Source organism: Perca flavescens, chromosome 21, assembly GCF_004354835.1.
Source record: "Perca flavescens isolate YP-PL-M2 chromosome 21, PFLA_1.0, whole genome shotgun sequence".
Classification (NCBI taxonomy): Eukaryota; Metazoa; Chordata; class Actinopteri; order Perciformes; family Percidae; genus Perca; species Perca flavescens.
In genome coordinates this window covers 25,114,345-25,131,866 of record NC_041351.1, presented here as the reverse complement: position 1 = coordinate 25,131,866, position 17,522 = coordinate 25,114,345, and the positions used below count along the sequence as shown (strand labels likewise).

Here is a 17,522-nt window from a genome sequence, read left to right as displayed (position 1 = left end):
TGTTTGGACAGTGTCATGTTTTTTTTTTTTTTTTTCCCAGTGTCAGTTTTTTTGTTCTATTAACTTTCTGTTACTGTTTTGGTTTGGAGTGGAGGGGGCAGGAAAAGCACCAATTATTACAATACAAATTATAATTCATACTCTTTATTGATCCCCAATGGGGATATTACAATTGTACACTCTGTTTGTTAGATCATACTACACACAGGCCTGAAATACACACACACAGTGTGAGGACAGTCCACCCTGGTTGACCTAAGGATGCATTAAGGAACTGACCATTTATAGCAAATGGTCATACAGTTTGGCAGAGAGAGGATTGTGCTGAGAAAACTAATCTCTCTCTCCCAACCCCAACCCCCCCACACATACATTAGATTAGATCTCTGGAAGAGGATGTGGGGGTGGTGGAGGGATGTAGGACTGTTTTTTTATAGTACACCTGCGCGAATATGATTGGATGGTTCTAGTCAGCTGATCCGCACAGTTTTAAATGAAAGACCTGACATCAGTTAATGCAAGTGCAATGTGCTCTGTCCTAGGTACAATTCCAGTGAAATGTAATCCCAATGTAATCTCTATATGTGCAAATGAGTTGCTCTGACCTATTTGCTAGGCATAACCGTAAACAGTAACAATCTTTGGGCTGCTCTGGACACCTTTGGGCTAGGTTCTCAATTTATTAAGATGATCAAGGTCTTGAATGCCAATTCTTCAGCAATGGTTACCCAGGTAGTATTTGCTCCTCCCAGTTTCCTGTATCAAGGGGCACCCATCAGGGGTGTCCCCTGTCCCCATTACTTTTCACCCTCTCTCTAGAACCACTGGCCCAGAAAATTAGACAGCATCCCTCTGTACTTCCTATTACTTTTTGCAATACAGAATACAGAATATCATTATATGCCGATGATATCTTACTCTATGTTGGTGACACAGGGTCCTCTTTATCACATTTACTATCCACCTTTGATTTATTCAGCTCTTTTTCTGGATATAAGATCAGTTGGACTATATCATTAATGCACTTAAATTCAGCCTTATCGCCCATGCCCCTGCCCCCTAACATCCCAATAGTAAGGCAGTTAAGGTACTTCGGTGTTGACATACGTATTCCCTTCTACATCTCTGATAGCGTCACAGAATTTCCAAGGAATATATACATTGAGAGGGATCTTGAACGCTGGTCTAAGCTACCAAATTCCCTTCGAGCCTGCATATCAATAGTAAAAATGGATGCACTTCCTCGTATAAACTTTTACTCCTCTATGGTTCCCCTTGCACCACCAAAGGGGTATTGGGAAAAATTGCATTCCTGCATATCTAAATTTGTATGGAATGGATGAGACCGCGCTTGAAACTAAAAACCCTTCAACGAGAAAGGACACAGGGAGGATTAGCTTTACCTAATTTTAAGATGTATTCTTAGTCTTTTGTTCTTCACCCCTGTCTGTATGGTTTAATCCAAATGCTTCGGTGTCCTGGAGACCAATTGAGAACCTTTCACAACTTCATAGACTACAAGATCTAGTGTACTCCAATATACCGATTAAAAAGGTTAAGAAACACCTAGGCCCTCTGATTTCCTTTTTGCTTATAACTTGCTGTTCTGTAATGAGACACGTTGGATTAGATCTTAAATGGCATAAGCATTCCCCTGTATTTAATAACTTTTCTCTTCTTATTGGCAAAGCACCATTTTCTTTTCCACAATGGATGGGTAATGGAGTGTATGTTCTCCAAGACTTGTATGACGACAATGGTTTACAAGCTTTCAATGATCTAAAAGCTGAATATCCGTTGCCTGGCACATAATTTTTCTTTTACTTGCAGTTGAGATCTGCCATGAAGGCATATGGTGTACCTTGGGGAGCACAACTCCTAACACACCCACTGCATAAATTATTTTCTGTACAAGGACAAACACGAGGGATGGTTTCCGATCTTTAAAAATGTATCTCTTCTATCAATAGAAGGTGTATGGTGTAGGGATTTATCCTCTATCAATTAGGAGATTTGTGGGACACAGTATGGGAGAATCTACAGGATGCATCCAGAAACCCTGATCACCAATTAATACATTTAAAATGTATACACAATATGTATCTTACCCCAAGAAAACGTCATGCTATGAAAATCATCCCATCTCCTAATTGTGACCTATGTACACTTGATGTCTCATGGTCATTAATACATATGTTTTGGGAGTGTCCCAATGTGTTTGCCTTTTGGAGACGTGTTGTATATGTCTCACTTTAAGTAATCTGCTTGGAGTTAATATTCCACTGTCACCGAGATCTACAGCAGAGGCGTATACTATGCAGCAAAAAAAATGTTGGCTTTGCGATGGCATCCACCTCACACATTGTCGTGGCAGCAGTGGGCCAACTTTTTTCTAGACATAGTTATGATGGAGAGATCTGTGGCTTGCGTACATGGAGTTAGTTGGAACACTTACACCTTGGTTAAAGAAAGAGTGCAGCATAAATGTATTTGACTAATTTTTATCATATCAGGTATTATATCTGTATCTGTTTGTATTGTTTCCTTTTTTGGGGAGAGGTCGAGAGATCAAGGACAGGGGTCGGTAAGGGGATCGCCATGGGATGGGGGAGGGTGGGGATGTTTGTTCTGTGTTTGTGAGGTATAAGGTTTTGTGATGTTTTTAAAAGTCTAAACCTGTACTATTATTGAAAGTGTACCTGTTTATTATCAATAAAAAATTATCTACTGGCAACAGGGCTCTACTGTGACCAATTAACTGTCCCATGCCACTGGATAATATTTTATGTCTTTCTCCAGGTTTGTGAGCTCCCTGCTAGAAGAACCAGAGGTTGTGGTGATTGGAGCCGGCCAGGGGCCGGCTGGTAGCATCATCCACAGGCTCTTTGTCAACGCTCAGAGGGTAAGCAGCCTCACTCTCAGTCTCACTCCTGCTCCCTGTCACACAGTTCACCAGGGGTAGTTATCTCATTATATGGTGATGGTAACCTAGTGTATGTTAGCATGTAGTCTGATGCGCCAAATGTCCCTCCCCTCTTAATACAAACAAGCCAGAGTGTGTTGTTTTTCCCCTATTCCAGATAAAGTGCTGCTCATGAGTATAGGAACCCATACTAAAGTTGACTAAAAAGAGGAATAAAAAAATAATCTTTTGGAAATTGATCTTAATGCCTTAATTAAAAAAATGAGGAAAAATACAACATTTTTCTTTGTGAATGAATAATGTATCGTGAATAAATAAATGTTCTTCCTTAAAATACAGGGGGGCATAAGTATAGACACCCCTATGTTAAATTCCCATAGAAGCAGGCAGATTTTTATTTTTAAAGACCAGTTATTTCATGGATCCAGGATGCATCCTGATAAAGTTGCCTTGGCCTTTGGAATTAAAATAGCCCCACATCATCATATACCCTTCACCATACCTGTGATATGGGTGTCTATACTTATGCCCCCCTGTATCTTTATTCCTCTTTTTATTCAACATTAGCAGGGGTTTTAACTTTACAAAACTTTAAATGAAGCATTTAACACCAGTGTGAGGCCGAATGCAGAAATCGCCATCTTTGATGTATTAATAAGTGAGGTCTTAATGACCACTAATAAGAAAAACGCGTTTGCTTTTGCTTCCCTGTTGGCTCATAGAAGGATAGTGCTGGATACCTGATGTGAGCTTTACACAAAGTGGAAAATGCTCCCACTTTCAACCTCATCCTCCTCCCTTATTTTTATTTTTATTTATTATTGTTATTTATTTTTTTGTTTTGTTGATAATGGCAGTATGTGGGTGGGATGGGATTGATTCTCAAATAAGAAAACAGAAATCAAGACACTGTACCTAAATGAATAGATCTGTATTGTCTTATCTTTCTTGAATAAAAACATGGTTTAAAAACATGGTCCAGTGGGACCTGCAATCAAGCCAACCAGCGTACAACTGGCTAGTTAACTGTGCCCTCACGCCACACCGATCACAGAAAATGAACCAAAAGAAGCTGTCACCCATGTAACAAGAGCAATATGCTTTGTGTGGATGAAGCATTCAATTTGACTCATTTAGCGCCTGGGTCACTCCACTCTACTGCAAAACCTTGCCTCTGGGACTTGGTACCAGGAAGTTGGTCAACTATGGAAACAGCACACATAAAAATGGCTGCCGCTAAATTGATTTGAATAGGAATGGCCTTTCTATCCATTTTATTTCTACTAGTGCAGTACCCATTTGGAGCCTGTGCCTATTTGGAATGGGCCGATTGCTTGGTTCCCAGTATTTTTTTCCCTATAACTTTATAAGCATAACTATAAGCACGGTTCAATCAGGCTCAACGAGGCTACAGCTCATCTTGAGATTCGGCGTTGCCTTTTTTTTCGTCTAGCCGTCGCACAACAAGGTAGGCAATGTGTCCTAGCAGCCTGCTGAAGGAACCACAAGAGCGCGAAGAACGGCCGGAAAAATGCCTGCAACAGTCGGCAACAAAACAATGTGCTGGGCATTCAACTGACGTGTTTGTGTACGATTCATTTTATCATCTGCATGTAGGGTAGACATCAATCAGTTGTTGGTGGATGATCACTTTTTAGCACAACACAGAATGGCCGCAGGCGGCATCGTTTGAAGACGGATATAAATACAGAGGTTCCTCAATTTTTTTAATTAGATGTGTAGAACACTGTTTTCAATTGGAAGTTGTATTATTGAAACTGAGACAATTAGGAATGCTTTTGCTTTGGGAACAAAATAGTACTCAATTACCTAGGCCCGATTCTTTTTAATTCTAGCTCTTATCAATTTCTTGTTCTCATTCTTGGCATATTTTTTCAGTAAAAAAAGAAACCAAATATGTTGGACGCAAATCCTGCTTTATTTTCTGCAGATTTGGGTTGCCACAAAACACAACAGAGGCAAAAGAAGTCTTCTCTGAGAAGAGCTGTGATATTGTGATGCAGCTATTTATCTACTATCTATTGTGAAACTGTACTGCTCCTTAGCCATACAATATATGTATGTGTTTTAGGGATGTCATGAGAACCGCTACTTCGGTACGTAGTCAGTACCAAAATTCTAAAGATAATTTTTTGGGGGCTTTCATGGCCTTTAATTGACAGTATAGCTTGAAGACAGAAAAGGGGAGAGAGAGGGTGTTGACAGGGCCGCTGCCAGCATTTTGCCTACATGGGGCGCAAACTCTACTGTGTGAGCTAGAGGTCAAACTTTAGCGCTTGTTTTAGTGGCTCTCTATAACAGGGTTTTTCCTGCAAAGCGAAATTTTTGGCGCCACCCAAAAGAGGTTTTAGCCAGCGCCAAAGGAAAATCACCAGTGCCAAAACGTCTGACTTTCATGCAGCCAGCCTCCCTCTCACCCACAGCCACTATATTGTACGCATGCGGCTGGCACTAATTGAACGGATCTGAACGCTCTGCTGTGAAGCTAGCGCTAATGGATCTCTGTTTGCGAGGGTCAGGCTGTACTGGACTCTCCCAGTGAGCATGCTGCTCTGGGGACTCTGACTGCTGTCTCCACAGTTTCAACCACTGCAGCAAAGAGAGGCGTCATCGTCCCACTGCAGAGAGACTCTGCTAAGGCCCGTTCATGTAACTGCGGCTGTTTAGTTAAATTGTATTTCATGCTATAATGGTTAAACTTTGCAAGCAATCCGCTGTTCACATGCATGCCGAGTCCAACAGTAGGGGCGGTCCGTTACACTACTGTATATTCAACATCACTGACAATTTATTAATCAATAAAATGTAGAATGTATCTCAAAATAAATAACCCTTTTTATTCATAACACTATTGTATTATTGTAACAATTAGCTACAACAGTAATAGCAGTTACCTTATGTAAGTCACTCCTACATTTTTCAACAAACATGCTCTGAAAAAAGTTACCATAAAGCCCTGTTCATATTAATTAAACAAATTGGACTTTGGGGTCAAGTGTAGTCGGAAAGAAAGCCCCCTTACTGCATTATATTTTTACGTTTTGAATTGTTACCATCAGAATTTTGTGTTTTCTTTGACCTAAATAAAGACATTTTCACCATAAGTTGGTGCCTAAAAATGTATCCGAATGCAGGAAATTAAGTCTTTGACACAAAATATTTCCTGGGGGATCACCCACAGACTCACCACTTAATATCCGTCCCCCAAAAGGCCCATTCTGAGCCAGGAAAAACCCTGCTATAACGTCAGTTAAGTTAACTTTAACCAGCTCGGTTCTATGTGAAAAACCGCGGCCAGGGCAAACACAAAAACTAAACGTGCTTGCTGTCTGGGAGTTTGGGATGAAATCATGGAAGACTTTACCATACGCTGGCTGTGTGGTGATGCCAGGCTTTGGAGCAGCCGTCTGTGAAGACTGACGTTTTCTACTAATTAAATCACACTATCCTTGTCCTTTCCATTCAATCCACTCCACACCACAAGAGTAACAAAGTATCATGTACTTTTGATGCCGTCTACTAGATTTTTGGTATTGTGACATCCTTAATGTATGCTTGTGAGGTAATGGGCAGTCAAGCAGTTCTCAGAGCCTCTAGAGACACAAATATGTGCTTTTTCTTTTTTGTTGTACATTTCCTTCATTGGACTGTGTTTTTGTTGTTTCTTCCCATGCTGCTTACGTCAAGTTGGCTGACACCAGTGACGAGGTAAACACAAGCAATGAGACTTTTCCTCCTAAATACCAGTATACCTCTATCCCTAAATAGTCCTTAAGTACCATTCCAACAGCAAATACACACACAGAAATACACAAGTTCAGACACAGAGTGTAGGACCCTAATGTTTATTAAACAAACAAACATGAAAATAGTGAATATTTGTTCTGCATAACACACATTCCATATAAGGTATAAAACTCCTACAGCCAATCCTATAAAGCCTCAGCAAGTCCATCCCCTGCATTTTTTTGCAAACACACACAGCCACTTTCTTCTCCAAAGCTTCTATCAGTTCCATAAATGACAGCACTTAGAACAAATGAAACCTAAAGACATTTCTAAAGCGCAAATAAACCTCTTTCTATAAATGTATTTTATCTTCATTTCCTCTCATTTTTCTCTATGTGACCTGCTTTAAAAACATTTTGGTGACATGGAGGTTTGCACAGCAAAACAATTATAACTGTGGTAGTCTTATTACTCTTGTGTTGCACTTAGAGAAAGCTGCTCTTTGAGTCCCTATAGCTCCAACAGCAGTTGCATGCTATAAAATGTACAATTTAGGTCAATGGTAAATAGTAATCAGAGTCCTAAATATGGCCAGTTCCTAATGGGGAAGCAAACTAAAAACAGTTTCAACCAGCTTTATGCCACCTGCATTGGTGTAACTTCAGTAAATAGGTGTGTCATAAAATAATCTAAATACATTAACCATCACCAGAACTCAATGAAATATTCATTACATTACATGTCATTTAGCTGACGCTTTTATCAATAGCGACTTACAATTGCTATATATGAATAGACAAAAATTCACAATTAAACACAAAACTCAGTAGACTCGAAATGAGTACATTTTTCATTTAACCCTTTTGGTTTCTTGGTTTAATTTCTCATCTACTTTATTTTTTTGTTGTTTTTCCAGTTTCTTAAGATCTGATTCTAGTTTATTGAGTTTTTTCTGGTTTTGCCATTTCAAATATGCTGATTTAGCAATTAGTTTCCTTCTAATTACCGCTTTACCAGACGCTTTATCCCATAGCACGGATGGAGATACCTCACCATTATCATTCTCCCTTACATAGGTCCAGAGGTTAAATTGGGCCGGGGCTCTCCGGGGCTTAGCCCCGGCACATAAGCCTGCTCGTTTGTCCAGATGTGCCTGTTTGCAGTCTACAATTTGATTAATGTGCTGCTTTTGAAAACATGATATTTCTGACAATAAATGAAAGATGTCTGAAATGGCATGCCTATTTTGTCTCAGCGGAGCTGTGATGAGAACAATCAGAACACGGCAACAACCCGCGCAGCACTGCAATTCACCACTGCGGGTCAACAACATAACGCATTAGTGTCTACGTTGGTAGGATTAGCAGATAAAATGCCTTCTCCCAAAGTTAAAAATCCTGTTCGCAGCGGTGGAAGCCCGGTGCTCGGAAGCTCCACCAGCCGCTACGAGTTCATGTCGCTGACCAAGCCAATGAACCGGTTCTCGCTGTCGCATCTTCTCCAGCGGCAGGGCTTCGAGCCAGCCACGGCTTGCCTCCGAGCATCGGAGAGCCCCACTCAGTGCCGCATGTGTGTGGTAGTAAAGAGAGAGAATGGGAGAAGGAAGTTTGTGTGAGGTGGACTTGGCCACCACAGACCCAAATCTTCTCAGCTGTTGCTATGTCGTATGCTGCACTGTCTCTTCATGTGGCACATTATGTTTGGCACATTGTATGGGTCACTTCAATAACAAAGTAATACAATGTGTATCATCACATGACTGATCAACAGTAATGTAAATGCCCGAATACCTGTTGATACTACGACAATGCAAAGTTATAGGCTCTTAATCTTGCAGTTTTGAACATATCATGTAAGACTCGATTTCTCCATTACTTTGCACAAAACTCTCCAGAAAGTGCCATTTAATAGTTTATTTTGTGTTTTACCTGATATTACAATGGCCTTTCCCTTCCTATGACCCGTTCTATAGGATGAAGAAAATACTTGATTAAATTCTTTTCTTTTAAGCTTTCCATGCTTCTGACAGGTGGGTCTCCTGCAGCAGAGCCACTCCCACCCCCTCTTTCTTTATTTGACCTAGTATCTTTGATCTTTTAATTGGGTTGAGTATCCCATTTACATTATATGATGCTATCTTTTTTTTTTTAAACCATGTGTTTATTGACATTTTTGTACATTTTATAGACAAAAACAGTAAAAGGCACATAACATAAAACTGAAAAAAGACCAGGATCAAATGTAGTAGCTGTTGTATCCACGTCATAAGTCTGTACATCCACAGGAGTATGCTTACATGAAAAACACACTGCCGTTGTTTATCTCAACACCGTACAGTACAGGTGGCACACTACAGGCATTAAGAGAATGTTATATTATTTATAAAAATAAAATAAATAAATAAAAACACGCTTGGTCCAGCTAGTTATCACTCCAACCATCCACATCCATACTGTTATTCTCAAGAAAATTGAAGAATTCTTTGCCGGTCTCTTGGTGGAAGTTTTGGGGGAACAAGTTCTTACTTCAACACCAGAATTAGGCCGTGCCCGGGCAAGAAACCCCGCTCATTCGTCATCTGCTTTCACATGTTCCAAACTCAAGACCTGGTGGTACGTGACTCCCGCAAGATGAGGGGTAGACTCCGGTATCGTGGCGATCGAGTTCACATTTTCAAGGACTACAGCTCCGACATGTTGAAGCAGCGGTCTGAATATCGGGACGTCATGAGAGAGCTCTACAACCTCGGTCTCAAACCTGCTCTGCACTTCCCAGCTAAGCTGTTTGTCACACTAAAAAACGAAGGCAAGAAACTGCTTTTCTCCCCCAAGGAGGCTCAAGAGTTTGTGTCCTCATATCGCCATCCACAGCCTGACGTGTAGATGGAGCTTTTCAGACATTCACAACTGTGCCACAGCCCAGGCTTAGCACATTAGGAGACTAACTGTCCTACGTGCCGTGAGTTTGACTTTTAAATGGGCAACAGTTTGGCTCATATCTGTTCAATAAGCTACATCTAAGTGCTTATAGGTTTTTCCCTGATTTGGCGTTACCACTGCTGGTGATTATTCTTAACTTCATGTTAATTGTTCAGGGTTTTCTTTTTCTTATTTATGCTACTTTAACTTTCTCCTTGACAGTGAATGTTTACTCTACTTTATAAACCCAGATAATAGCACATAGTATTTCTGCAACTCAGGTGCAAGGTAGGGGTTATAAATTAGTTAGTTGGAATGTGAGGGGTCTCAGTCATGTTAAGAAACGTGCTAAAGTATTTGCACATTGGAAATCCCTCTCTGCAGATATAATGTTTCTTCAGGAAACACACATAAAGCATACCACTAAAGGGAAACTTAAGGTCAGCTGGGTAGACCAACTATATGAAGCTAATTTTACTACAAAAGCAAGGGGTGTGGCCATTATAATTAGGAAAAATGTCCCCTTTATTAAGTCCTCTTCAATTTTTGATCCGAACGGTAGGTTTCTAATAGTGTCTGGAACCCTAAATTCTGTCCCAGTAACACTTGTCCAGGTCTAATGTCATAATTGGAGGGGAACTGTGTTTTAGATCCTCTTCTAGACAAGCAATTTTCCAAATCCCTCCAAAAATCAAACTCCTGCATTCGCTTAAAAACTTTGGCTGAGAACCTCAATCTAGTTGATATTTGGAGGCTGAAGCATCCAACTGTGAGGGACTATTCCTTCTTTTCTCCAGTACATAAGTCATACTCCCACATTGACTATTTTTTATTGGACTCTAAATTGTTATTAGTAGAAACAGTAACATACCAACCTATTGTAATATCGGACTATGCACCATTGGCCATGGTACTCACAATGGGGGAGGTTAGAGCGGGACGTAATTAGTGGCGCCTTAACCCCACGCTACTGTCAGCTGATCAGTTCACTGACTTCCTACAAGAACAGATTTCTCACTTTATCACAGACAATGATACAGGTGATGTCAATGACTCCATCCTGTGGGAAACACTAAAGGCTGTTATCAGGGGACATGTCATAGCTTATGTTTCCAGTAAAAGGAGAACGGAAGGCAGTAGACTCAAAGATATAGAACATGAGCTTTCTCTTGAAGAAGATTTTTATAAGCATAACCCCAATGATGCCACTCATGAAACAATTACCAACTTAAAATATGAATATAATACCATCCCTTTTCAAAGAGTTGGCCTATTACTTGCTAAAATACAACAAAATGACTTTGAGCTGGGTGACAAGCCTCATAGACTCCTTGCAAGGTAGCTGCGACACTCGCGCCATTCCAACATGGCATCATGACTTTGCGTAAATATACACGCCACTTTCATAAAGCAAAATGGCGTTGTTATTGTACGCATTTTCAGCTATCCACGTGTATGCCTACGCTGTATACAGCTGATGTAAACATACCCACCACGTGGCCTCGCCACATTGCGTGTTATCGCGAGAACGCAATGTACTATCGCGAGAACGTAACACGCCTGTAAAAAAAAAAAAAAAAAAAAAAAGGGTTGGGTTTAGGAAAAGAACACAGGGAAAGGCTTTAGTAACAAAACAGTGACAAAAACACGGAAAATAATGACAAAAACATGCTTAGGAAACACAATAAATGGTTGGGTTTAGGAAAGAAACATTGGGTAAGGCTTATTAAAACAAAAAATAAAAAAATTAAAAACGGCAGAAAAATCACCGCACGCGGGACGTGAACCCAGCTCTCCTGGGTGAAAGTCCTGTGTGAAAATAATGACAAAAACACGCTTAGGAAACACAATAAATGGTTGGGTTTATGAAAGAAACATTGGTTAAGGCTTATTAAAACAAAAAATAAAAAACGGCAGAAAAATCACCGCACACGGGACGCGAACCCAGCTCTCCTGGGTGAAAGTTCTGTGTTTTAACCATCCACCACCCCAACTACCTCCTTAATCAATTCCCTGTTCCTTTATACTACTTGCTACGGCGGAAATTGACTCGCAATGTGGATCAATGGCGGCCGATTTGCATTGATATACACGCAAAAATGCGATTATGCGTCTTGAAAACATGCAAAAACGGACATTGGCGTGACATAGATACGCCAATTCATGAGATCAGTCTGGCCATTCATAAAATTAGAGACCATCAAGGTCACCTCACAACAGATCCAGTCAAAATAAACAAAGCATTTGCTTCATTCTATGAGGCCAGTCTAAAGTTGAATCTGCTGATTCTCAGAAAATGAATGATTTTCTGGAGAACAGCCAACTCCCCACACTAGACGAAGCAGCGGCTAAAGCGATGGATGCTGCCATGACCCTGGAGGAGATCCAAACTGCTATTTCTCAATTTCCTAATAATAAAGCCCCCCAGCCCCGATGGGTTCACCATTAAACTTTATAAGAGATACTCATCTTATCTTTCCCCATTGCTCCTTCTGTGGGGTGGGCGGTTGGGGTGGCATAAGCTTTGTAGGCTTTTGTTGTGTTGTTGCTTAAACTTTCAGAAAACCCAGAGGGAAGCCTCTTGTATCCTCCATCTCGCCTATGCGCTTCGCTGCCCCTTCTATCTGGCCTGTTGCATCTTGTATTTTCCAGTCTATATCTGTAGCGAATTCCTCCAATTGTCCATTCTGTTTTTTTATCATCCCAAAAACCGGCGTGGAAATCAGAGAGGTCTTTTCTCAGTTCGGCGTGAAACTTGTTTATCTATTTGGATGAGCAAAACACAATTTTCACATTCACATTATAATTAGTGGGATTTAAAAGCTGGTACCGGAGCTCTGTTTCTAAGCTGTCATGCTGTGTTGAGCGCCACCGCAAGTCCCCGTCTGGACTTTTTTAGAAAAAAACTTTGATATTTTGTCAACTGTATGAGTTATGTTTATTTTTTCACAGTTTGACTCCCAAGACATATGAAAACTGTTTTAGACAGGAGATTGGCTAAGCTTTTATTGCTGTGTGTGTGATATTAATACATCTGTGGGATTATATTTCTCTGAGGGATTAGAAGATTGATGTCAGTAACGTTACTGGTCAACAGCAATGGTTTTCAAAGTGGGGTCCAGGGGGGTGTTCCAGCAAAAAGTGAAATAACTTATTTTCACTATAATTCCATCCATAATTAACACAATGACAGAATGTATGATGGTTTTGGTCTTGGCTTTCGTAGACTTTCTGTAATAAAACCTTGGGACAAAATCTAATCAAATGGGGGCCCGTGGTCTAGCAATGTCAAAAACTTTGAGAACCACTGGTCTACAGGACTAAAAAGTGTAGGGTGTTTTATTTTCTTCTAACAACAGGCTTTTGTTGGCAGGTCTAAGCACAGTAGCTATTTTAAATAGGATCCACATCAACAGCTTACATGATAAAGTATGCAACAATGGCTATTTATTATTTTATTATTTCTGAGTATTATATTTGTCATTGTACACTGACCACTGTCTGATTTTTGCTCGACATGACATTTTGAATGTTGACATGACACTGATTCAACCAATCTACCGTGCAGTAATAATAGTTAGTGTAATTAAATAGTCTTATTTTGACAACTTATCTAATAGAGGAATTAGGAAAATACCTTTACGAGCAGATGGATAGCATTTAAGTCATAGCCTACAGAAGAACTCAGCAGGAGCACAGTCCCCCATGCAGCTTTGATGTATCTAAAAGCTAACATTAGAGTAACATTTGATAGTAAGATTTTGCAAGGGAAAGTTTTGCATAGCCTGGGGGCTAAGCCCCCCTTATCTTTCAATCCTAGTGACGTCCCTGGACTCAACCAATACACTGTCCTGCTTTAGGAAATACTAGAGCTCTAAATGTTTAGGAAAAAAGAAGGAAACTAAAATTAGGTCTAAATAAAAAAAAGAAATGCACTACGTTCACCTTTTTAGTCGCATTTTCTAAAACTGCAGTAAACAGCAATGGTCTTGGGGCTGAGTGCCACAGATAGGTGAGGGAAGTCAGAAATTATTGTTGAATAAGAATTCTTTAAATTTGTTTGTGAAAATGTACATTTGAACTAGCTTTTTTTTTTTTTTTTTTTTTTTTACCTGTAACTAGTGTATCAGGCTGCAGTTTTCAAACTACATACATCTTTAGCATCTTCTCTGCCTACCTTTTCAGTGCCGGTTAGTAACATTTCAACTTTTCTTCACCCTCAGGCTGCCCATCTGGCACCACTGGACGAAGACTTCGGGCTTGACAGGAAGCCGACTGGAGGAAGCAATAAAATGTCTGACTTCCCTTCTCCGGCGGGGCGTGAAATCCTGTTGCGTACATGTGTCCCTCGGCCAGCACCATACTCCAAAGCTCTGCCACAGCGGCTATTCTGTGTGTTGATGAATGAGGAGTTCAGGCTGGCAGGGGCCTTCTCTTCAGACACTTCCTTCTTCTAAGACCAAACGCCTGTTAATTTTTCATCTGAAACCATGTTCCGTTGTCCAATGATGATTTACACCATATAGCCAGAACTGGAATAGCGAATGACATGTTTTGGAAATGTTGTTTTTGGAAAGTTCTGAGATGGTAGAGGTATATAAAATGGAATACAATTTATACATATTTGTCTTGTTCGCACAAGATTTAAAAAAAAATCCCCTTGGACTTTGTGGACTCTTTACTGTAGGGTGCTGCATGGAAGGAGCATCACAGAATACTATAGATGTTGTCATTTATCTGTGTTAATGTTTATGTTCTTTGCAGTATAAATTGTGATTTCATTTAGGACCTCAGTGCAGCAGCAGGAATTACTGTTGATAAGTAGAATTTAGGAGCTGTAATTATATCACCATTTTATACTTTTTCTTGTAATTCAACACTGGTGTGCTATAAAACCATTTCAGAACAAAATCTTTAATTTTACCCTTAGAGCTTATTCTTTGTACATTTCTGGTCTCCTATGTAAGTTTTACAGTAATGACATGCCAAATGATAGCATAACTTCTTACCATTTTTCTATCCTTGGTTGTGGTGCATAGGAAGGGTTTACAGATCTAACCTGTTGATGTGCTAATAGCATTTCAACACCAGTTTATAGGCTTAAGAAGTTGCTGATAAATGAAACAGGTGTTTTGGACGGAATGCTTGTTAATACATGAGTGCACTTACACACCAATAGTCACACAGAATAGATCCTGCTCTGAAGTACAATTATAAACTTAATATAAAAAATATGCTGAGAACCGAAGAGCTGCTTTGTCACTTTTTGGCCCGCCCAAGCCTGATATTTTTCTAGTAAGCAGAACCTTTCCAGCAATGTAAAAATGTGTGTGTAACAAAGTCACCAGGAAAACGTCAGCCTCCAGACCCCCCATAATCTTATGGACATCTGTCATCTGTCCCACCCACATTGTCAATGCTTCACATTGTCAATGCCCATGCATTGTAATGTAACCAGTGATGTGAGTCATCTGTGTATTTAAGAACTTTCTGTACAGTACATGTTAATGTTGGTCCTAAAAGTCCTCTAATCTAAGAAGTAAATACTGTTATTCTTTCTCAATCAGTAACTTTGGCTTGGTCATGTGCATCATCAGGCATTTTGTACCACTGGTCACACTCGGCATCAGTGATGGGGTGTGATCATACGTATTCAATACATACTGTATATTGGGAGATCACGTGACCGACGAATCGCATGGCTGCACGAGGCTAAAGCTACTCGGCCCATCTCCACATTTTATTGAAAACCTGGTGTATTCTTTTTATTTGACGTCAATTGTTTCATTTATCACCACAGTAACTTAGTGGAATGCCTACAGGAGCGAAAAAGCAGACCTCGCTGCCATGTAACCGAGCACAGAACTCTGCTAACATGGCGACGGTTAACGGGGATTCTGATGCTAACGTGGGCATTGATGGCATTGAGCAGGCTATGACCACGGTCCTGGAAAAGCAATAAAGCGGGCTTCAATCAGCGGTCCACATCGCAGTGAAGGAAGCATTAGCAGAAATTGACACCTCTCTACAACACATCAGGACAGAGCTTGAGAGGCAGGGAACTACAGTAAGAGAGCTAATACAGCGACTAGACGAGGCGCAGAAAGACAGCAGACAGATGAGAAACACTGTGAAAGCCTGCATTGATGACCAGAGGACATTTGAGTTTAAGTTGGCTGAACTGGAGGACAGATTGAGAAGAGAACAATGTGTGCATCATTGGACTGAAAGAGGGCAGCGAAAAAGATGACCCAGTTGGATTTTTGCAAAACCAGTTGCCAAAATGGATCCCCTCCTTACGGAACATGGCTACCATTGAAATTGACATGGCTATACTATAATGTTGCTTGGGAGCCGAGTTATAAGGAGCATTTGATTAGACTGCATTTTATAATCTATGTCTACTACTTTTGGTTGGGGTTCACTACTCTCAACTCTCCTAGATGGAACCCTGAACAGAATCACGGTGTCAGTGAGTGAAAGAGCGAACCGCCATCTTCGTCTCCAAATTCTGTCTGTTTATTACAAATTTCTCAAATCATGGTATAAAGCAATACATTTCCTTAGTGTAAACATGTTTCAGTTTCAGTGTCCATTTGTCAATTTTAATTTAAACCCCTTAATACAGGTTTCTCTACTCTGCACATATCAGTGGACATCTTTCACATTTACAGAAATAATCATCTCTTTACAAAAATAATGTCACTCTTTAAAGTGCAATAATACCAAAATGATAAATCATGTTTTAATCTATATAGATATGTATTTGTTTTCTTTTTAACTCCAGAAATCCACCATCATACTAATGTAAAAAGGTGAATCATAACCCCTCTTTGGCTCTAACTGAATATTTAAATGACCTTAAAGTCAAAACATGAATCATCATACAGCTGGGGATAACTCTTCAACTTATTATACATTTTAAAACACAGACCAGACCCCTAACTGCCTCTGTATAACTCTAGGGGAAACTCCCCTTTAACAACATTAACAATCAATCATAGCCTGTCAGGATACCTTAAAAACCCAAAATAAAACATTACCAGGGAGTGAGGACACCAGCACCCAGAATCACACACGCAGCCCAATACACACCTGTTAACTGGTCGCTAGCGTCATTATTTACAAAACCCGGTTCCCACGGTTATGAACGCAGCTCTTTAACTCTGCTTTACACATCCAAAAATTCCATAACCAACTCTTCACAGCTTCAATACACCACATGCACTTCGGGAGGAAACATCCATCCATCTTCATCCGCTTATCCGGTGTCGGGTTGCGGGGGGAGCAGCTCCAGCAGGGGACCCCAAACTTCCCTTTCCCGAGCAACATTAACCAACTCCGACTGGGGGATCCCGAGGCGTTCCCAGGCCAGGTTGGAGATATAATCCCTCCACCTAGTCCTGGGTCTTCCCCGAGGCCTCCTCCCAGCTGGACGTGCCTGGAACACCTCCCTAGGGAGGCGCCCAGGGGGCATCCTTACCAGATGCCCGAACCACCTCAACTGGCTCCTTTCGACGCGAAGGAGCAGCGGCTCTACTCCAAGCTTCTCACGGATGACTGAGCTTCTCACCCTATCTCTAAGGGAGACGCCAGCCACCCTCCTGAGGAAACCCATTTCGGCCGCTTGTACCCTGGATCTCGTTCTTTCGGTCATGACCATAGGTGAGGGTAGGAATGAAAACTGACCAGTAGATCGAGAGCTTTGCCTTCTGGCTCAGCTCTCTTTTCGTCACAACGGTGCGATAGATTGAATGCAATACCGCACCCGCTGCGCCGATTCTCCGACCAATCTCCCGCGACTACGCCTCGATATCCTGTCCATAAATATTACAAACAGGATTGGTGACAAAGCGCAGCCCTGGCGGAGGCCAACCCTCACCTGAAACGAGTCCGACTTACTGCCGAGAACCCGGACACAGCTCTCACTT

At 40.9% G+C, this 17,522-nt stretch overlaps 1 protein-coding gene across 1 annotated transcript in view; it reads left to right on the top strand.

The window, feature by feature from the left end:
- Positions 1-14,839, top strand: part of rab3gap1 (RAB3 GTPase activating protein subunit 1) — a 91,263-nt gene extending 76,424 nt beyond the window's left edge. Inside the window, exons 23-24 of the mRNA XM_028567054.1 lie at positions 2,800-2,902; positions 13,815-14,839. Coding sequence (XP_028422855.1) covers positions 2,800-2,902; positions 13,815-14,048 — 337 coding nt within the window. The 3' untranslated portion in view covers positions 14,049-14,839. The remainder of the gene's footprint in view (positions 1-2,799; positions 2,903-13,814) is intronic.
- The last annotated feature ends 2,683 nt before the right edge of the window (positions 14,840-17,522 follow it).